At 38.3% G+C, this 23,196-nt stretch overlaps 1 protein-coding gene across 1 annotated transcript in view; it reads right to left on the bottom strand.

The window, feature by feature from the left end:
* The window catches only part of GABRG3 (gamma-aminobutyric acid type A receptor subunit gamma3), a 748,674-nt gene extending 729,462 nt beyond the window's left edge, over positions 1 to 19,212 (bottom strand). Inside the window, exons 1-2 of the mRNA XM_028087281.2 lie at positions 19,160 to 19,212; positions 13,894 to 14,042 (exon numbers count right to left, since the gene is read on the bottom strand). Of these exons, the coding sequence (XP_027943082.2) occupies positions 13,894 to 14,042; positions 19,160 to 19,212 (202 nt within the window). The remainder of the gene's footprint in view (positions 1 to 13,893; positions 14,043 to 19,159) is intronic.
* Between the last annotated feature and the right edge of the window lie 3,984 nt (positions 19,213 to 23,196).

Below are 23,196 nucleotides of genomic sequence, written 5' to 3'. Positions count from 1 at the left end.
TTTTAAGGCAGTGAAAATACTCTGCATGATAATATAATGATGGATACACATCATTATACATTTGTCCAAACCCACAGAATGTATAACACAAAGAGTGAACCCTAAGATAAACTGTGATCTCTATGTAACCATAATGCATCAATGTTGGCTTATCCTTAGAAAAGTATACCATTCTTTTGGTGATATTGATAATGGGCAAAGCTATGCATGTGTGGGGACAGGAGGTATATGGGAAATCTCTGTACTTTCCTCTCAATGTTGTTGTAAACCCAAAAGTGCTCTTGAAAAAATTAATTTTTTTAAAAGTCATTAAAGAAACTAAAATATTATACCATGAAATATTCATTTACTATAAAAGAAAGTAGTAAAGGAAGCCAGAGAAAATACTTAAATAAATAAACAAACAAGCAAGCAAATGAACTTAAGACAGAAAACAAAAAGCAAAATGTCAGAAGTCTAACTGTATTAATAATATCATTAAATGTAAAATGATTAACTAGTACAATCCAAATGAATATAAAAACAAGACCCAATACTTTGTTGGTTCTGGAGAAACACTCTAGATTCTAAGGTACAAATAGTTTGAAAACAACAGGATGGATAAGGATGCATGATGCAAACAGCACTGTAAGAAATTGAAATACCTATAGTAATATTAGACAAAATACTTTAAATAAAAAATGCTATAAGAGATAAAGAGGAATATTTTATAATTATAAAGAGTCAATATACTGGTAAATACAGTAACTAGAACTATTAACACAGCCCAAAATTACATAAAGAACAAAACTAATGGAATTGAAAGAAGTAGTAGATAATTCAATATATCATACTTTACTTCAATTTTCTACTTCCAATAATGGATAGAATAACTAGACAGCAATTGACAGGGAAACAGAGAACTTGACCAACACTACAAAATGACAAGACTTAACAGATTTCTATAGAACACTCTACTGAACAAAAGCAGAATATGTATTTTTCTTAGGTGTGTATAGAACATGCTAGAATAATATGATATTCTATAAAACAAGCCTTGATAGATGTAAAAGGACTGAAAACATACAAAATGTGTACTTCAACTATAATAGAATTACATTAGAAACCAGTAACAAAAAGAAATTTGGTAAATTCACAAGTATGTGAAAATAAACAATGCACTTCTAAATAAACAATGGGTGGAAAAAGAAATCACTCAGAATTTCCACGAATTCACAAATATGTGGAAAATAAACAATGCACTTCAAATAAACAATGGGTGAAAAATTTCTGAGTGATTTCTTTTTTCACCCATTGTTTATTTATAAGTGCATTGTTTATTTTCCACATATTTGTGAATTTACCAAATTTCTTTCTATTATTGATTTTTAATATAATTCTATTAAAGTATAAAAATCAGAGAGGGAGACAAACCATGAAAGACTCTGGACTCTGGGAAACAAACTGAGGGTTACAGAAGGGAGGGGGTGGGGGATGGGGGAGCTGGGTGATGGATATAAAGGAGGGCATATGTTGCAAGGAGCACTGGGTGTTACATGCAACTGATGAATCACTGAACACTACATCAAAAATTAATAATGTACTAAAACTCCTCTCCCTCTGCAGCTCCCCCTGCTTGTGTGCTCTCTTTCTCTCTCTGTCAAATAAATAAATAAAATCTTAAAAAAACTAATAATGTACTATATGTTGGCTAACTGAACATAATAAAAAAATTCCACTTCTACATGTATAAGAAATGAAAATATATGTCCACACAAAATACACACATATTCATAGCAGCATTATTACAAACAGCCAAAAGTGAAAACAACCTTAATGCTTTATTGAGTTTTGTTATTATTAATTGATGAAGGATAGAACAAAATATAGCCATACAATAAAATATTATTAATAGAAAGAAATACTGATAACTATCATATAAATGAACCTTAAAAATTATGCTAAGTAATAAAAGCCAGTCACAAAAATGCACATATTCTGATTCCATTTATATGCGAAGTCCAGAATATGCAAATCATAAGAGATGTAAATTAGATTACTGGTTGCCTACTGCCCAAAGTGGGAGGTTGTAACAATGAAGAGTGACTGCTAATAGATACTTGTCTTTTGGGGGGATGATGAAATGTTCTCAACCTAGGGGTGCCTGGGTGGCTCATCTGGTTAAGCATCCAATTCTTGATTTCAGCTCAGGTCATGATCTCAGGATCCTGAGATCGAGTTCCACATCAGGCTCTCCACTCAGCAGGGGGTCTGCTTCCCCTCTCTCTTTCTGTCCCTCCCCCACCACTTGTGCAATTTCCCTCTCTCTTTCTCTCTCTCAAATAATTAAATCTTAAAAAAAAGAAAAAGAAAATGTTCTCCAACTAAATCATGGCAGCACAACTTTGTGAACATTTAAAAACCAATGACGGGCACCTGGGTGACTCAGTTGGTTAAGCTTCTGCCTTCAGATCAGGTCATGATCCCAGGGTCCTGAGTCGGGGCTCCCTGCTCAGTGGGGAGTCTGCTTTTAACCTCACCCCTGCCCCTCCCCCTGCTCATGCTCTCTTTCTCACTCACGGTCTCTCAAATATATGAATAAAAATAAATAAATAAATAAATATAAAACCCACTGAATTGTATACTTTAACTGGATGAATTTTATAGTATATGAATTATATCTCAATAAAGATTTTTTTAAAAAAGTAAACTAAAAATATTTTCAGGTTTACAAATGCTGGAAGAACTCATAATAGACTTACACTAAAAGAAAAGTCAAAGGAAGTTCTTCAAGTAGAAGGAAAATGATAAAAGACAGAAATATGTATCCACACACACATTTGTACTATATGTAAACTGGTATAAAATCACCTGGAGGTAGACTGTGATAAGTTAAAAATTATACTACAAACCTTTAGTATAACCACTAAAATGGCATGATAAAGGTTATCGACAATAACACAGGAAATAAGAGACATAAAAAGAGGAGAAAAGGAACAACAGACAGGATCTATAGAAAATTAATAAAAAGGTGACAGGTTTAAATTTAACCACAACAATTATTACAATAAATGTAAATGATCTAAAGACTCCAATTAGAATGAAGAGATTGATAGACTGAATGTTAGGAAAGCAAAACCAATCTATAAGGTGCCTACAAGAAGCACACTTTAAGCCTACTGAGAAATATAGTTTACAAGTAAAAGAATGGAAAGACCTATACCATACTAAAACTAGGCAAAAGAAAGCTGGAGGGTCTATTTTAACATCAGACAAAGTAGATTTCACAAAAAAAGAATATTGCCAGGTACAAGGATATTCATTTTCTAATGATGATGTGGTCAATTAATCAAAAGGACATAAAAATCCTAAATGCTTCTACCCCTAATATCATTGTTTCAAAATTCATGATTCAAACACTGATAGAACTATAAAAAGAAATGGACAGATCCATAGTTATTGCCAGAGATTTCAATACCCTACCCTGAATAATTGATAAAAATTGGTTTTAAAAAAATCAGTAAGTAATAAATAAGTCATGAGGATGAAAAGTACAGCATAGGGAATATAGTCAATAATATTGTAATGTTGTATGGTGACACATGGTGTCACTGCACTATATTGTACACCTGAAACTAATGTAACATTATATGTTAACTATACTTCAATAACAAAAAATTAAATCAGCAAGTAGATCTTTATAAAAATATGAACTAACTTCACCTAATCTAATCACACAACACTCCACCTCACAATAACAGAATACATTCTCTCCAAGTGTGCACCAATATAGATCATATTCTGGGCCATGAACCAAGTCTCAGTAAATGTAAAAGGATCTAAGTTATACAAAGTATGTTCATTGACTACAGTGGATTTTAATTAGAAATCATTAACAGAAAAATCTCATATATTTGGAAAATGAATACCACACATCTAAATGAACACCATGCATGGGTGAAAGAAGAAATAAAAAAGGAAATTAGTAGGGTTTTCTTTATTGAATGTAAATGAAATCAAAACACTGAAATCTGTGGAATGCCACTATAGTATTGCTTAGGAGGAATTTATAGCACTAAACACTAAAATTAGATAAGAAGGTCTCAAAATCTATGACTTCATCTTCCACATTAAGAAACTAAAAATAAAGCAAACTAAATTCAAAGCAAGCAGAAGAATGGTAATAATACAGATCTAAGTGAAAATCAGTGAACTAGAAAACAGAAAAATAATATTCCATAGCAGGTCTTGGGGTTGGGCCCTGAGCTCTGTGTTTTAAAGAGCTCCCAAGGTAATTCTGATATAAAGCCAGATTTGTAAATTGTTGGACAGGTTTCCTTTGGAATCCCTTCAAGCCATGATATTCTATGAAACTATGATTCTCACATCTGCATTTGTCCCTCAAATGTGAATTAGTAGGATAACAACCTAATCAGTATGGGCACAGTAATACTTTATAAAAGGATCTGTAAGACATTTTGGATCAGGATGTTAATTACATACTGATGATATGCCGACAGCTGAACAGAAATCTCGATCTAAGACAAAGCTTTTATGACAGTGGAACTGGCTGCGACTTCTATTTCACTACTCATAAACCAGGCAGAACCAGCAGCCAACACGGTGTGTAGGTCTAGGAATACAGTGGGCGGAAGGCAGATGACACGTTCTGTCCTCTCTCTATGGGTCAGACGTTATAATCTACAATTCTTACAAGACTTGGATACAGTTTTAATTATCCAACTAAACCTACAGGTCAGTGAGTTTGTATCTCTAAGTCAATCCACTGGCAACTGGTGGAAGAACCCATTATTTGAGTCCAGCTCTTTTCTCACTCAAACCCTCTCTAAGCCACATGAAGCTATTTGCTCAATTCCTGCAGTGGTAATGAATAAACATAAGAAACAGATCACTTGTTATTCTATAAACTGAATTGCATATTCAAATCAAGTCCAGTCATTAGATTATTCCTAGGGACATGTGATCAGAGTTATTTACCAAATTACAGATAAAAAAAATACTTATACATTGAGATCTCATTATATGTCTCCTACAAGAAAAAATATAGCCTAGTAAAAAAATCTTTTTAATGAACCAAACTATAGGCAGATGTTCTCATACAGCCTTGCCTTACACAGAATTCTGCCTTAGGTAGAGTGCCATGGTGAAATCCCAAGTGCTAAGGTATACGTGTAAAAAGGATCACTGCCCAAAATGGTAAGGATTATGAGGGGAAGGGTCACCTACCAACATGTAGGTCTTACATGAGGTAATGGGTCTTAACCCAGCATCCTCTGGATGCCTGATTACTCTCCCATAGAGATGACAGGTATAATTTCTCCACAAAATTTGTTCTCCACCTCTCTATGTATTTGAATTAACTTTGTGAGAAAATCAGTTAACTAAGTCTACAGTAATAGCTTTTACTTTGAGCACAGCAATTAAGAATGTCTGTTTCCTCTCCTCCTACACCTTTTCTGAGAATGGAGTGAATATATTTGAATTATTTTCTGGATATACAGTAATTGTTGGGAAATGACAACTCACCCGTCTGCATAGTAGGCTGTGGTTTTAGATGAAGATTAACCAAGCTAACCTAAATGTACAGTTGAGACAGTCATCTGATGTGCAGTAAGACAGTTAGAAAGGTCATCTGAAAATCAGTACCAAAGCTGAGGCACTTAGATTGTGATCCATCAAGTCGCTATGCTTTAGGGACCCCAAAATCAACTCTCTCTTCCTCTGGCACACAAGCACCTACACTTTAACATGTGTATTTCATTCCTTCAGATTAAAACTTTATGTCTCTTTTTTTTTCTTAAAATATAAAACCATCAGGATGAGGGACAATTGTATATATCCATTATAAATCATATGTTAATATAATTGATTGTTTGTACAGTCCTTCACACATTTCAAAATTCTCTCAAATTCTATGATCCAGCTTAAACTCTCAAAACCCTATGGCAGGGCCTGACAGGAGTTGTCACATTTACACACATCAGGAACCAGTCCAGAAACAAAGGAGGTTTTGCTCTGCCTTTCTACTGGCTACTCCAGGCCTCTCTCAGAGACATCACATCTGTGACCAACATTCTTTAGGCATTCTTTTTACAGTTCTTTGGTTACTCAATTATCCTCATAATTTTGAGCTGAAAGATATTAAAGAGCAACATGATAAGGTGTGCTTTAAAAATTATACTTCAAAGCCCACTTGTTATGTCTTTTAGTCATTTAACGTAACATTATCTGCAACAAAACTAACTCCAGACCTCTCTGGGGTCATATTCCCACTACTGAGTCATTCTCTCCTTCTCCTTCCTCAGCCAGGAACGTGACCTTGGAAGGAGCAGGAGCTCCTCCTAGCGAGGATTTGGTCCTGTCACTTCAGTACTCTTGAATCAGTGCCCAGCTGCCATGTCCAGCTCTGGGAATTGTGAAGAAAAGAAGCTCAAGTGGCCTCTCCACTAGGGGGGTACTCCCCACTGAGGAGGAGGTTGGGGTTCCTCTGTCTTCTGCCAGCAAATTACAGCAGTGCAAAGCTCACCTTCTCACTCATGCAACCAGCTTCTTCTCATGCTGGATGCTCATCATCCCTCATTTTGAAGAAGTTTTAACTAAACTGGGAAAATAAGCTTTAGAAAAGCCTGGAAAAGAAGTCCAGATATGCAAACACCTGAAGAAGAGGAATAGAAAAATTAATCCTTCTTGTTATGGACATAGCCAAGAAAAGATTATTCAGATGTTCTGCCTAAATTAAATGAGTCCATGAGTCATTTCTATGCATTGTGCATGTATTCGGTGTTCATTCACCTTTAAAAGCCAACACATAACCTTTTATTTTTCCCAATACTGACTGTATTTGGTATAGACTGTCCAGATTATGGACAAGGAATTTGTATTCTGAAATACTTTATTTTCAAGACAGTGGTTCAAATTTCTTCAAACCCTGAAGGGAGAGAAATTCACTCAGGTTCATTTCCTTTCCTTTTCACAGTTCTCTTATTAGAAGTTTTATCCTCCTCTAGCCTTTTTGAGCTCACATGACAAGATCTGTTCCTGAGATAAATGATACCCTGAATAACCCTGAACTAGTAAAGGACATAGCTGAAGTATTACTTAGAATGAAGGAGAATTAAAGATGGAGAACTAAAACAGATACATCCATAATTTAGTGGATAGTTGAGAGATAATAGCTAGAAAAATAATGAGTATTTTTAAAACGTAATGATCACAGTTTGTATTATGAAAACTAAGTAGAGGATTCCATGTGGGTATGTTACTTTTGTGCAACATAAATGAGTCTGTTCAATTCCATCTATTTATTGTGGACAATAACAGTGATGAGCCATTTTATTTATTTCCTGATGTTGGATCTTTGTGGATGCAGTTGGACTACGTATGTTGGGAGATGCCAACGTAAACTGATGCATCTACAGTTAGGAGCTGGGAACTGTGTCCTGGGGTGGGAGGAAAGAAGACAAATTCCCAGCTGCAGAACTGTGGAAAGTACACAAAAGTGTTGCAGAAGCTATTTCATGGCTGCATCACATTTCGCCATCCTCAAGACAGTCTTTCAAAATGTACTATTCCTATTGCACAAATGAGAAAATGATGCTAGAAGAAACTCAGAGAAACACTTGATCCACCCTGGCAGGGAGGTGAGAACGGGGCAGGTCATGGAAGAGGGCTTCTAATAGGAGGTAACTTCACGGCTTGAAGAAAGGTAGGAAAGAGCTCAGTGCAGAAGAGGGAAAAGGGTGTTAAAAGAACCACATGCTAGAATGAGAGAACCATAAAAGCAAGCATCCAGTTAAGGAAAGCAGGAGGTTTGGTGTCCCCAGAGGGTATAACATGTGAAATGTGGAGTGTCAGGAAGTGAAAGCAGAGAGGTAGGCAAGGGCCAGATAGTGGCTTAACACTTTATGTCATTCTAAGGGTTTGGATTTTATCCTAGAATTAAAGTGGAATTTTCAAGGAATTTAAACTAAAGAGTGCCTTAAACAGGCTTGCCTTACCCCAAAGTGGGAATCCCAATATCCCAATATCGACTCTTACATGCCTGTATTCAGGGAACCTACCTCCTTCCCTCTCCATTAGGAAAACCCAAACATCTGCTTTGCTCCCCACATATCCATGTCCCAGGGCTTGGTGCAGAGTGAAAGCACCGTAAATAGAGGTTGACTGAGAGAGGGAGGAAGAGTATAGGAGAGGTGAGTAAATAAACTGGGAATTATAGTAAACTAATGATAAATCCATGTATAGCACCATGCTATGTAATATAAGTTGATTGTGCCCTGAGGAAGAGGCAGGATGGTCATAATAAATAGGCTACAAGTGATAAAAGTAGTGAAAAAAAGAAAAGAAATTCAGATTGTTATAGGAAATTGTCCTTTAAAGAAGAGCCCTTCTAAACCATGAAAGAAAATGGTGTCTAATTCAGTATCTTTGACCAGGAGAGCTGTTCTTGGGCAATGACTCTTGATTGAGCATCAGTGAGTTGCTGGATTCTGCCACTCAGACATTATTTAACATTTAAATGAAACAAGAGGAATCCTAAGATGCAACAGTGATCCTGCAGACTTTCATCAGGTCACTCTGCTGCCCCAGGGATCACGGCAGTGTGCTTGGAAGAACTTCAAAATCATAAAACAAAAGAGGAGCATCCTGCTTTATGGTTTTATATTTAGTTGTTTTTTTAAATATCTTTCGCTCAAAAACCACAGAGCCCTTCTGATGACATGAGGCTTTAGAAGAGTTGCCATTTAAAAAAGTATTCTTTCTTAGTTTGTAGCACACTGTTTCACTTAGAAAATTTACAATTCCTATGTACATAGTGGAAAAATAAAATCCTTAGAATTGTGAATTCTGCTTGCCTGTTGCACATGACAAAGCCTTAGTACATCCCCTTCTGAATGTTTTGGTGTGTGTGTGTGTAAGAGAGGCTCCCTGTTTTTTGAACAGAATTGCCTGGCATTTTCTATAACTAGTAAAGTGGCTAAGTGATCAAGGTATCGTCAGAGACCTGGGTGGGAAGCCGAGCTCACCCACTTTCTACCCATGTCCAATTTTCCACCTCAGAGGACAAATGTGGTACTGAATAATACCATAGATGGAAAGTGCAGCGCTGTATTTATAGCATGGGATAAGCAAAGGACTAAACTTACCCAGAAGGGCAAGGAGAAAAGTCTTATTTATCTTTGCTGTAGGGTCAAGCACAGTGTCTGACAATTAATAAAGAAATTAGCAACATTTTCTCAATTTTCTCTTTCCATGTAAGTGCAGAACTGCTGCACATTCTTCACACTGGATAGACACTTTATATAATTATGAAGGGGAAATGTGGTGACAGTTGAATTTATGAACCTTGTGCAATGGTAATTTAGATGTATTGCTTACTGAATAAATATCTTAAAGCTGGAAGGAAGTTTACAGGTAATTTGGTCCCTTTCCTTTATTGTATGGAAAGGCAACAGAAACATGTAAAGATGACATGACTGCTCCAATAATGCATGGGCATGCATCTCCAAGCCTCCTGCACACTACACCACAAGGGTTTTGATGTTCTATGCCTATTGGAACCAATGTAGTTCTATGTCCTGCTACTGATAAATTGGACACCCGAGCCTCAAACTTGGAAAAACAGAGGAACAAGGTGGCTGGGGTAGTATGCGAGTTGGCAAGCTGCTGGGCTCTAAATGAAACTGAGCCCCATGGAGAAGAAGAAATAAACTAAAGCTTGGGTTCATCCTATAAAAAATGTATCTGCCACAATCCCCATGGTCTCTGATCATCATCATGACTATGGCACAGGTCTATACCAATAACTGTATGTGATTCTCTCCTGGACAAACACACCACTCTTGTCTTGGTCTTGGATCAAAATCTACTTTTTGATCTATCTATTGTTAACTTATCAAAACAATTGATAGAAAAACCAGACAGAAAATCAGTAAAGATATAGAAGAACTCAACAGTACCATCAAACAACAGGTTCATTCCATTCAACAACAGCAAAATATACATTCTTTTTAAGTGCCTACGGGACATTCACCAAAATAGACCATATTCTGGGTCATAAATCAAAGATTAACAAATTCAAATGAATTTAACTCATGTAGAGTGTATTCTCTTATTACAATGATATCAAACTAGAAATTAGTAACAGATAACAGGAAAACTTCCAAACACCTGGGAACTAAAAATACACTTCTAAATAATCTGACTTAAGGAAAAAAAAATCTCAAGAGAAATAAATACACTGAACTTAATAAAAATGAAATTTCAACATACCAAAATCTGTGAGAGAACAGTTAAAGCAGTACAGAGAGGGTAATTTAAAGCACTATTGCTTACATTAGAATATTTACTGTTCATATTCATGGATGCTATCATTTTATTATTTTTATATATTCCACAATAAACTTGTGTTAAGTCTTTCCAAAAAAAAAAAAATAGTCTCATGTCAAGAAACTAAGTGCTACCTCAAAAAAGAAGTGCAAAATAAACCCAAATCAAACAGAAAAAAAAACAAATAATAAATATAAAAGAGAAGTTTAATGAAATTGAAAACAGAAAAACAATATGAGAAAAACAATGAAACAAAAAGGTAGTTCTTTGAAAAGATAAATCAAACCTCTAGCAAGATGACAAAAAAAAAAAGAAAGATGACACAAATTACTAATATCAGAAATGAAGCAGGGGATATACTATAGGCCATAAAGATATTAAGAGGATTATAAGGGAATATCATGAAAAATTCTGCACATATAAACTAACATCTTAAAAGAAATGGACCAATTTCTTAAAAAGCACAAATGCTCACAACTTACCTAATATAAAATTGATAAGTTGAAGAGACTTATATCTATTAAGGAAATTAATTTGTAATGACAAAACTTCAGAAAAGAAATCTCCTGACTCAGAGAATATTGCTGGAGAATTCTATGAAATATTGAAGTTTACACAAACTTTTGCACAATCTTTTCCAGAAAACAGAAGATCAGAGGGCACTTCCTAACTTATCTTATGAAACTAGTATTACCTGATACCAAAACCAAACAAAGATTGTCAAAAAAAAGAAAAGAAAAGAAAAAAGAAACAGAAAACTGCAGACCAATGTTCCTCATGAATAGAGAGGCAAACATCCTTAACAAAATATTTGCAAATAATTTCAGCAATATATAAAAGAGGTTTTTAAAAAGAGTATTATCAAATACATAACTATGTGGGGCTTATTCTAGGGATGCAAGACTGGTTCAATATTTGAAAATCACTCAACCTAATCCACCATATTAACTGGCTAAAAAAAAAAAGTCACATGATCTCATCTATTGATGCAGAAAAAGCATTTGGCAAAATTCAACATCCATTCATGATTTTTAAAAAAGTGACTTTCAGAAAACAAGGAATAGAGGGAACTCTCTCTGATAAAATATATATACAAATATATAGCTAAAATTACATTTAATAGTGAAAGACTGAATGTCCTTCCTCTAAGATCTGGAACAAAGCAAGATGTCCATTCACACCACTGCTATTCAACACAGTGCTGGAAGTTCCAGCTGGTGAAATAAAGCAAAAAAATAAAATAAAAGATATACAGATTGGTAAGCAAGAAATAAAAGTTCCCATATGAGATGATGGTATACACAGAAAATCCCAAGGAACCTATCAAAAAACAAACACACAAAACTTCCTAAAATAGTGAGTTTCAGCAAGTCAGAGGACACAAAATCAATATATAAAAAATCAACTGTATTTCTGTATATCTAGCAATGAACATAGGGAAAAAGAAATTTTAAAATACAGTACCATTTATAATCACTCCAAAACATGAAATACTAAGGTGTAAATCTAACAAAATATATTCAGAACTTGTATACTAAAAACTGTAAAACACTGAATGTAAGAAATTAAAGATCTAAAATGGGAAGACATATCACATTTGTGGATTTGAATACTCAACATAGTACAGATGGCATTTTTCCCAAACTGATAGAAAATTAGCAGAAGAGTTTTTCTAGATATAACAAGATAATTCTAAAATTCATATGGAAAAGAAATGGCTTATAAGAGTTAAAATAATTTTTAAAAAGAAGAATAAAGAGGTTGAATTAATCTACCCAATTTCAAGACTTATTATGTAACTATAGTAATCAAGACAGTGGGTATTACACAGTGATAGACACATAAATAAATAGAACAGAATAGAGAATCCAGAAATATCCTATGCCAGTTGATTTTTGGCAAATGTGTAAATGCAATTCAACAGAGGAAAGACAGTCTTTTTAATAAACGGTGATAGAAGGACCGGATATCCATAGAAAAAAAATGGTAGGGGAACTTAGCTCTAAACCTAACACACTGATTTTATATAAAGACAGATAATGAATTAAATGTAAAACATAAAATTATAAAACTTTTAGAAGAAAACAGAGGAGAAAATCTTCAGGAACTAGGGCTTCATGAAGAGTTCTTAGTCATTACTCCAAAAGCATATTCCAAAAAATGTTTAAAAATCAATAAATTGAACTTCATCTATATTAAAAACTTTTCCTCTGTGAAAGATCATGTTAAGAGAATGAAAAGACAAGCTACATACTGAGAGAAAAACATTTGCAAACTACATCTGGCAAAGGGATTATACCTAGATTATATGAAGAACTCAATAATTCAACAGAAAAAATAAAACAAAAGAATCCAATTTTTAAAGGCAACTAATATGAAGAGATATTTCAATGAAGAGGATATATTGCTGGCAAATAAGCATATAAAAGTAGTTCAATATCACTAATCATCAGGAAAATGCAAGTCAAAACACAATGAGGTATCAACCTATTAGATTTATGCCTATTAGAACAGCTAAAATAAAAAATAGTGACAATACTCCTTGCTGGTGAAGACAGAGAAACCGGATCTCTTATACATTGGCTGGTGGGAATAGAAAATGGAACAGGCACTTTGGAAAAAAAGTTTTGACAGTTTCTTTAAAAAACTAAACATTCAGCATAAAACCTAGTAATCATACTCCTGGGCATTCATCCGAGGGAATGAAATCTTACTTCCACACAAAAACCTGAATACAAATGCACATAGTCATTTTATTTGTAATAAAAACTGTAAGCAACAAAAATGTTCCTCAATAGGTGAATGGATAAACAAACTGGTATATTCCTCCCATGGAAGATTACTTAGCAATAAGAAAGAACAAACTACTATTAATACACACAACAACTTGAATGGATCTCTAAATCACTTTGCTGAGGGAAGAAAAGCCGATTTCAAAAGGTCACATACTGAGGGCACCTGGGTGGCTCAGTTGGTTAAGTGACTGCCTTTGGCTCAGGTCATGATCCTGGAGTCCTGGGATTGAGTCCTGCATTGTGCTCCCTGCTCAGCAGGGAGTCTGCTTCTCCTTCTGGCCCTCCTCCCTCTCTCATGCTTTCTCTCTCATTCTCTCTCTCTCAAATAAATAAATAAAATATTAAAAAAAAGTTCACATACTGAATGATTGCATGTATATGACATTCTAAAAATGACCAAAACACAGAAATAACAAATAGTGGCTGACAGGGTTCAGAAATTTTGGAAGAGGGAGGTGGATACAACTATAAAGGGGCACAGCAGGGAGGGGGGTCTTTATGCTGATGAAACAGTTCTATAGCTTGATTTTGGTGGTCCTTCCACAAATCTATGTATGATAAGATGACATGAAATCATGCACATACATTGTACCCATGCCAATTCCCTGGTTTTGATGTCATATTTGATATCATATCATACACTCATAAATTGTGTGACTCTGTACCATCTTTGCAACTTCCTGTGAATTTATAACTATTTAAAATAAAAACTTTAAAAATATATCATCACAGTGTATTTTCTATTAGAATAATAAACAACGACACTCACTTCCAATATCCGGCCTCAGCTTTTTATCATATTCTCTCAGCAATTTGTTGAGAATAAGAGTCACATCAGTGTCCTGGGATTTTGGAGCCAAGACCCACTTTTGGTTTGATGATGAATCCTCATATTCATCCTCTTCCACCTTTCTGGACCTATAATTATGGGACAAAGCGTGAAGTATAAGTCGTAGCAATGGCTCCAGGAAGTATCTTAAGCTTTGCCCACTCAAGCACCACTGACATAAGTAGACAGTCCCCAATACTCGCAGCCAAATGGATTACCTCTAAAATGAAAACAAAATATCATTTAGAAAGAATCAATAGGAGGAATGCCACTGCTCTTAACATGTTATAATGTTTTCATTAAATGTCACAAAATGATTCCTTGTCTATGTTAAGCTATAAACACGAAAATAAGCAAATCAATGCCAGGAGATCAAACAGCAAGCAATCAGCCTTGCTTGGTCCCACCCTGAGAACCTCTAAAGGTCCAGGCACAAACCTTCCAGATGTTTGTTAGATGGTGACTTTATCATGCTGTTTCTACCCCCTACTGCCAAGACCTCATTTTTGTTGAAGGTGAGACTAACTTTTGCTGAAAATAGCTGAGTCTGACTTTTGTGTTTCTTAAGGAGACTGGAACCTTCAATCTAGGTAGACATGGGGACATTATGAGGTGGTCTGCTTGGCCAGCACTCATGTGTGGTGAAAAGGAGCAGAGATGGTGTTTGATGAATACCCTCTGGCAATTTGACCTCTTACAACATAAACTGATTCATTTCCTACAGAGCAGGCTAATACAGACATTAAAAATTAAAATCTTTCTAGTATGTCTTAATCATTTGGCCCCTCAATAAACGGGTTGAAACAGATGCTTGAGCATCTCTGAGCTTGTCTTGTGCAGCAGGTCAGCCGCCTCTCCTGGGTGATACACACTGACAGGAGTACTTGAATGGAGAGGCCTCAAAATGACAAGCTAGTTTTCACAGTGAGTGAGGCCAAATCAACAACACAGCCATTCAGGCTTAAAAGAGGAGAGTCTCCTTCTGCCTTAAAGCAGCATTTCCAGGTGGACTTTCATTTACTAGGGCAAGAAAAACTTATAAAACAACAAACAACTTTGCTTGTTTCCTTATACTTTGTCGACATAAATGCCTTAATGACTTGTCTTCACCAAAGAGAACAAAATATAGAATAGAAGATTGTATTGAGGTTTATTTGTCCTGACTTGGTACGAGCTCATTTCTGTTTAGCTTCCCAAACAGGAGCCAAAATGTTAACATTATCCCAGGGCAAGTTGTGCTCTGGGACACGTTTCTTTAAGTTAATTTTTGGAATTGTCTAAATTATCTATAATGAACATGAAAGAAAGGAAGAGAAGAAACTTCTAAAAATTCATTATCTCTACTTTGTTTAAATGCTCACAATTGTATATATAATATAATCACATAGTTACATATATAGTACAATAGTATACATGATTTTATATAATATGTAATTATATGTATATGTCATGTATCATATACATTACAGTATTTCTATGAGTGTTAACTAGCCTTAACCTAGACTAGGGCAGTGTCACATAGTCTGGTCCTGGTTGAATATATACATATAAATGAGATTTTGAAAATGAGTATATGGCATATGTCTGGCAGACTGACTTTATTTAAGTTTTCTTAGGTTTATCTTAGACTTTAATTCTATTTCTTGAATATTTATTGGCTAGAAGGTTAAAATATATCATCCACAGAAACTATAAAATGCTGTGAGTTTTTATTTGCCCTGAACATTCACCATCAATAGGAACCAACAAAATTTGGGACACATTCAAGAAGTGATATGCTGCATTTCATTATTTGTAAAACTGAACTTTTACAAATAACATTATAGAATTTAAAATGTCACTTTAGAACATTTTATCAGAAATATTGTCAGGAATATTAATTTTATCATCTTGAAAAAAAAAAAAGGACTAGGTTGAAGCAGGTTCTCTAGGACATGGTTAGCTGGAAGCAATCATTGCCCACAGGACCTGGCAATTCATTCTGCAGCAAAACCATTCGGAGGGACTACGGACAGAGGGGCAGATCACTTTGGCAGAATCACATACAACATTCTCAAGACATGTTCCAACTCCAACCACAGTGCTTTCCTCTCTCCCTCTTCTGTCTCTCTGCTTCTTTCTCTCTCTTCTCTTCCCCTCCCTTACCTTTCTCATTCCTCTCCCTGTTTCCCCTCTCCCACCCCCAAAGATAGCTCACCAGCACAGACCAGACTATGGTCTCCATGCCCTGTTATTTTCTATTGCCCCAATGGTCATATGTACATAGACTGAGCACACTAATTCTTCATCAGTTCTCTGTATACACACAGCCTTCGTTTTTGAAAAAGACTTTGAGCTACTTCAAAGGCAGGTATTATAATGAGCCTAATTCTCCCTCTAGTGGTGACGAGAGGGTTTTCCTGAAATTGCATAAGCTTCTTCCTTAGAGGCCAAGGCAGGTGAGAGTGGGAGAGAGGAGGAAGGAAAAGCAGCAGGGTCCTCTCCCACCCCTTCAGGAGGTAAACCAGAACCTGCAGCGCAGTGGCTGGGTTGGGGTGCACAGTGGCAAAGTGTGGGCAGAGATCCTCTTGCCCCCTTAGAGGCCGACACCGAGTTTCTCCCAATCCTGGTCTTCCGTCAGTTTGCTGCAGGACTTCAGGGAATGAATTAGAAGCCTCACAGTGCTAGTGTCAGACCACCAGCCCCACAGGAAAATCCTCCCTTTCATGAAAACCAAATCTCGTCTCAGAGGACCCACTAGAATATGAATAAAATAAGAATGATCTGCTTTTCTAAATTCTAGGTGGGCTATATATAATCTTTTGAGTGTTCTATTATCAGGAATGTTGGCTCCCAAAAACCATCACTGCAATTAGCTTTTCTTAAAAAACAAATCGGCAATGTATTGTCATTGTCACAGAACTGCTCAACCCTCAGATGTTATTTTCAGGTCTTACAAACCTTCCCTTCAACTAGAAGGACAGAGACAAAGTCTGAAGTATTTTTAAACATTAAAAGGAGCTCCTAAACCTCAGAAAGCAGTTAACTGTCTGCAAGGTATCACCAAGGTCCAGGCATGCCGTGGTGCGTTGTAATGCATAATAACTTCATCCATGGGTGTCAGAACAGGGTGTTTTTCTCTCCACGGAGGTACCAAGCCATCACCACAGAGCACAACTCTCAGAACCTTTTCCAGGGATTCTGAACACCAGAAAGGCATTCCAGAGTGAAAATGAGAACCCTCTCAGCATTAATAATAGTTTTGAAAGATGTCACTGGACTTCAGATTATTTTACATGTCTATAAAACCCATTCAAAGAACAGAGATGCTCTCAAAGGAGAGGCATAGAGCAATGCAATTAGTTTAAAATTTGGATTTTTTTTTCAACTGATATGCAACCTCTATTATAAAGGCCAGGCAATGAACCGAGAGACAGAACATATTAAAACAATTATATCTGCCTTGGTGAAATGGAAGGATGAAGAATCCCAAGAAATTGTACATGTATTTGGGAATCCCTAGAAACCTGACTGCTTCATGTTAGAAACTAAGATATCTTCCTACTAAGCACATAAACTAATGAGGACAATAAGCAGTTTTCCTTGTAGCATGTTAAGTAGCTACAAATCTAAACTGTATGTAATTATCTAACTCTGAAATGCAGATCACTTCATCCAGTTGGTAGCAACAGAAGGGTCATGCAGATGTGACTTTAGATCAAGATTATATACTTCAGACGTCTACATTATGCCTGGTGCTATCTGCTGGTCTCTCTGCCTCTAAACAGAGATACTTCCAGGCATAATCAACTTCAGAAAGTGCACTTCCATATCCTTCCCTAGCTCTCTCCTTAGACAGGAAGAAACTTGAGTTGAAAGGCCCAAGGAGTACAATGCCCGGTTGAGAGAGTTGCCTGTGTATCACCAGCTGACACTGTCTCTGGCACACTGTCTGCCTTTCACACTCTCACCTCTTAATAGGGATAAGTGGTATGGAGGGGAGAACCGGGGCTTTCTTTGTCAGTGTCAAACACCCCTGTCAAAAGTGGGGAGTGAAATTGGGGGTCCCTTTATGTCTGCTAAGATTTGTTAATGTGCCTTCCTACTTCATCAGTATGAATGAAAATCTAAGACCTGGCATTGCCTGCTGACACCTGCAGGGCTAACTGCCCATAGGAAGGCTCTCTAGCTCTCTAGCTTCCAGATCCAGGAAATGAACAAAGAGTGTTTTGGGGAAAGGGGTGTCCCAAGACTTTTGGGATGGGGGTAGGAGGAGAGGCATGGAGCTGCTCTGATTTCCAAAGTCTGCAGGCTCTGGGCTAAAGATCTAGTCTGGGAGACAGAATTAAAGAAACCAAACCCAGAATATCCAGTTATATTTACAGCAACAGGGTTTAACTCTTCTGGTTCGACAGCCCTTCCATCCTTATGAGCCATCTTCATCCCTTCCAGGAGCCCCTCTAAGCTCCCATTAGCGGGTTGCTGTTCTAGGAGGCAGGTTAAGGGTATTTAGGGTAAGATCTTACAGTTACCAGGCAGAAGACTTATCAATTTCAACATGTTTGCTTTATGGGGGTAAGTGTGTGTATGTTCGTGTGTGTGAAAAGTGGCTCATCTAGAAGGGGTGCAATGTTTATAGTGTGTGTTTGCAGGACCTGGGTCGGGGGAATCCTTTCTGAGAAGTAGGGTTCTTTCCCTTGCTCCAATCCTCTTCCACCTGCCCCCAGCCTGGATGCTCTTTGCCAGTGTGACCTAAACTAGGCAGCTAGGAAATCATGACTTCTGGGTCCTGGGAAATTTCAGAGTGATGGAAATTATACAGAATGTCGGCCAGTGTGTGTGTGTGAGCCCCTGGAACACTTGCAGGGAGGTAAACAGGAGGTAGACACCTCCGGTTCTTTATGATAGTGGTTTTCAAAACCCCTTAAAACAACCAGATCCTAAAAGCTTTAGGAGAAGCCCATTAATCTCAGAGCCCCCACATTCCCCATTGCAGAGAAGGCTGCAGTCACCCAGCCTGGAGAGGCAGATGGCCATGTCCAGGGGGCAATGGGACAGGTGAGGTGCGGGCCGACTTCCCCTCTTCTCCTGGCCCGGGCCCAGCGGGCTATGCCGCAGCCCAGCCGACGGCGGGGCGCGCCGGGACTCCTGGCCGGCAGACAGCGCCCCCCGCCGCCCTCCAGCCCGGCTCAGAGCCCCGGCGCTGCGGGGCCCGGGTGCCACTTACCGCGCGTGCAAGCCCGAGAACAGGAAGAGGAAGAGCAGCAGCTTCGGGGCCATGGTGCGGTGGAGCTTGGGGAGCAGCGTCCAGGGCCTCCAGGCGGGTGCGGCGTCCTCCGGAGCACGCGCCTCGCCTCCGCCCGCTCTCCTCTCCCTTCCTGCCTCCGGTGCCGCGGAGTGCGGCGCCACACCGGCTCCCCGCCGCCGCCGGCGGACAGGCGTGGGGTCTGGCTGCCCGCCGCGCCCCCGACGGCCGGCGGGTCTGCGCGCGGCTCCGCGGGGCGCACGCGGGACGCCCGGCCACCGCGGCGCGCCGCCCGCACCCGGGCGCCGGGTCCGCGCAGCCTGGTGGCAGGAGCGGGTGGGCGCGGGCGGTCCCTGGTGGTCCCTGGCCCTGCAGCCCCGAGGCCCGCCGAGGCACTGCCCCCTCCGCGGAGAGCTGCGCGCCAGTGCCCCGGCGGTGGGCTCTGCGCGCGGGAGTGAGTCCGCCGCGCGCTCCGAGATGGGGGCAGCGAGGCAGCTCCTCTGGCAGCGCCTCTGTGAGGCGGTCCCGGCGGGGAGGAGTTTCCCCAATTACACGCCTGACAACGCGCGTGGCGAAGAAAGCAAGGTTTGAATGGACTCAAGAGTTTGAGGCCAGGAAGGGGGCGGGGCTCGGCGGGGGAGGGGAAGCTTGGGGATCCCGCAGGGAGCCATTAGAAGGATTCCAGGGACTGGCACCTCATCTTTGAGAGCTAGCCCCCGAGTCCGACGGAATGCGTTCCTTCTGTCCTTTCAGCAGACGTGTTGGTTCTCCCAGGCTCTCTGACCTCATGTTGCCCGTCCTTCACCGCGCGTCTTCAGCTAGATAGCCATAACAAAGGAGTGAGATGGTTTGCTGAAAGCGCCCCTTCCATGCACACGCCCTGCTAGGCCTACTGAACTCTAAGATTACTAAGATTGTGTGTGGAAAAAATGGCTTGCTAGGGATATTTAGAAAAAACCACTCCCAATATGTACCATTCTAACACATACCAATAAACAGGTGAAAAAGTTAAAGGTAGGAGAGAGAAAGATACTAAGTCAAAACGTAAAAGGCACTTAGTTCAATGTATTTTCATTCCCCAAAGACTGAAAATTGCATTTATATTTTCATTTGTAATAGTAGCCCCCGAAAGCTAGTCTGTCACCAAATAAGTATTACAATGTTAGGATAGCTTAGAATAAATCCACTAAGAAGTTTGCTTTTATACTGCAAAACAGTAGTTCTTATAAATTATTTTATATTTGAACTACTATTCATAGAATTATGGAAGAGTATGATAACTTTCTTAATATTTCAAATACTTTTGTTCATAAAATATATAGAACAGTAAGTTGGAAGTTGGTGTTTTCTCTCTGATTTCTAGTTCATCAACATGAATGTGGTCATGAAGTGGAGTGGAATGAAGTCAGTGAAGTCAGTATTGGTTTCTTCCTTGCCATTACTATCTTCCTATCTCTGTGTGGCCTTGAGCTCACTCCAGCTCACTGCTTCTCAGGGCTCCTTCTGGCATCCTCCTCTGCCTTCCAAATCTCTCCTACTTAAATGCACAGACCCCATTCAAGTCTTATTTTCTAAGAGGACCCCCAACATTCCTGCATTCTGCCACTTCCAGAAATTCTTTCAGCTTCATGGGAATATGAGCCTTTATCATACTCTGCCCTAATCTCTAATTTTCTCTATCACACAACTGAATACTTTAAAAATCAGTTAGATAATGACTTATCATTTGTTAATTGCTTATAGAAATATGTCAAATGTTCACATAGTTTTTAAATGTGCTGTGAGAAAACTTCAAGTAAAGAAAGAATTCTGACCCCCAATTTTTAACACAGCAATAGGAATATAGGTAAAAATAACCTTCAGATATTGATAACATAAAGGGGCCCAGGGCTGATGTGAAGGCTTTACATTGACTAACTCATTTTTAACTTTCACAGCAATCTTCCTATTTCAAAGATGAAGGGAAAAGTACAGAGAAGTTAGGTCACTTCCCTAAGTTCACACAGGTTGAGAACTGGAGGTTAAAACCCAGACAGTCAGCTCCAACGTCTCAGTCTTAATCACTATGTCATACTGCTTCTCAGATGAATAGGAGCTCAGTGAACCATTGTTGTTTGCCCCTTTGAGCAAAGTTTTAGACTCGTAGCTGTATTCTTTTTTATTTGAGCATGAGTAAAATGCTTACAAGTTGTTTATAATAAAGACAGAACAATACTTGAGTGTTTTTGAAGCTCTTCTGGCATTTGGAATGCTTTGCTCCACTTATTGGACTTAATGGGTCAGCTTGGTAGACATGAACATTTTACCTTCAAAAGCCCCCTTTCTCATGTTGAGATCTGGAGCAAAATTTTCCCTTTCCTTTCCTCTCCTTTCCTTTCCTCTATTATAATCAAACTGAGTTGAGAGGAAGGAAAATCCAAAACAAGCTCTCTGGGCATGAGTGTAAAAACAAAATGCAGGGTCCAAAATAGAGAATCTTCGAAGGACAAACTTTCAGGCTTTGATTGTGATTTTCCTCCTTTGCCCAGTTTGACCTGTGGGTAGGGGAGGGAAGGGGAAGGAAAGGAAAGGAAAAGAAGGGGAAGGGGTAGAGAGAGAAACAAAAAAAATGCTTTACAGAGCATGCGCAGTGTTCACTCTCCCTTTGCCTCAGCTCTCCATCTTCAGCACCAGAAAAACTGACAGTTCCACATGGATGCGCGGGACTTGCATTCATTCAATTCTCCAAGTTCACAGGAAGAGAAAGGAAAAATAAAATGTAACGTAAGAGGTAAGGGTTGGGGATCGAGCCACTCAAACCAAACACATACACTTCTGTGAATATCGAACATCCTCCGGCAATGCATGCTGTTTGTTTCGAGCTTTTGCATCAGGTCCAGACTCAAGGTTTCCGGGGAAAGACCCAGGCTGGCCTGCACAGCGTGGGTTGAGCTGCATCTCTGCAGGAAGCGGGAAGGAACCCAAGGAGGCAGCCAGACTGGCTGCTTGGTTAGAGATCCTCTTGCGGCGTCTCTGAGAAATACCTCAGGATTTCTTTCATGGCCTCGCTTCACCTCCTACAGGCGCGAAGGAGCAGAGCGAGTCACCGTGCTGAATATAACTGGACAACTGCATCAGTTCTGCATATTATTCTTTATTGCTTCTGAATTTTCTGTTTGAATAAAATCTCTCTTGCCCTCAAAATTATACTTCTGAATTGTATTATGATGTTTCATAGTTGTTAAAAAAAACTTTTCCTCGTCACTTAAAAATATTAAAAGAACACATACAACAAAATGCACTCATCTTAAAATAATGGCTTAATGATTTTTTGCACATGTATATGCCATATGTATAAGAATAGCATGTGTATATCATCCAGATAAAGATTTAGAACATTTTCCAGGTGCTCCCTCCCAATAACTGGGTCATCTTCCCAGTCAATACTGACCCCAGGTAAACACTATTCTGGCTTCTGGCCCAGTAGACAGTTTTTGCCTGCTCACATAGAATTATGTAGTATGTTCTATTTAACATGTGATTTCTTTCACCCAATATAGTGTCTGCAAGATGTATTCATTCCTTATGCTTTATTGCTGCACATGGTATTTCATTGTGGTGTTCAATATACCACATATTATTTAGCTGATATGAACATATTGGTACATTTTTTTTGTGTGGAAATACGTGCTCATTTCTTTTAGTTTTCTGACTAAAAATGGAATTTTTAGAACACAGGGAAGGTATATGTTTAGTTATAATAAATATTACTAAAGAGATTTTCAAAGTAGTTGTATCAATTTACCACCCATTAGCTATGAATGAGTTCCATACATAACTTCAGTGAAATGTGACTTTATCATTCTTTTTTAATTATAGCCATTCTTATATTTTACTCTAATTTTAATTTCACTGAGCTCTGAAAGGAGCTTGAATTGTTAACTATTCTTTAGGACAAATTATTTGAAAACATTTAACTATTTTAGTTTTAGCTTGCGTTGGTGGTTCTTCCCTGCTAGTTGTAAACATTTATTTATTTG

The sequence above is a fragment of the Eumetopias jubatus genome, unplaced genomic scaffold (genome assembly GCF_037043125.1).
Source record: "Eumetopias jubatus isolate StellerSeaLion01/CBP00866 unplaced genomic scaffold, mEumJub1_p1.0 scaffold_7, whole genome shotgun sequence".
Lineage (NCBI taxonomy): Eukaryota > Metazoa > Chordata > Mammalia > Carnivora > Otariidae > Eumetopias > Eumetopias jubatus.
The sequence above is the reverse complement of the archived record's forward strand: the minus strand, read 5'-3'. Positions and strand labels throughout refer to the sequence as shown.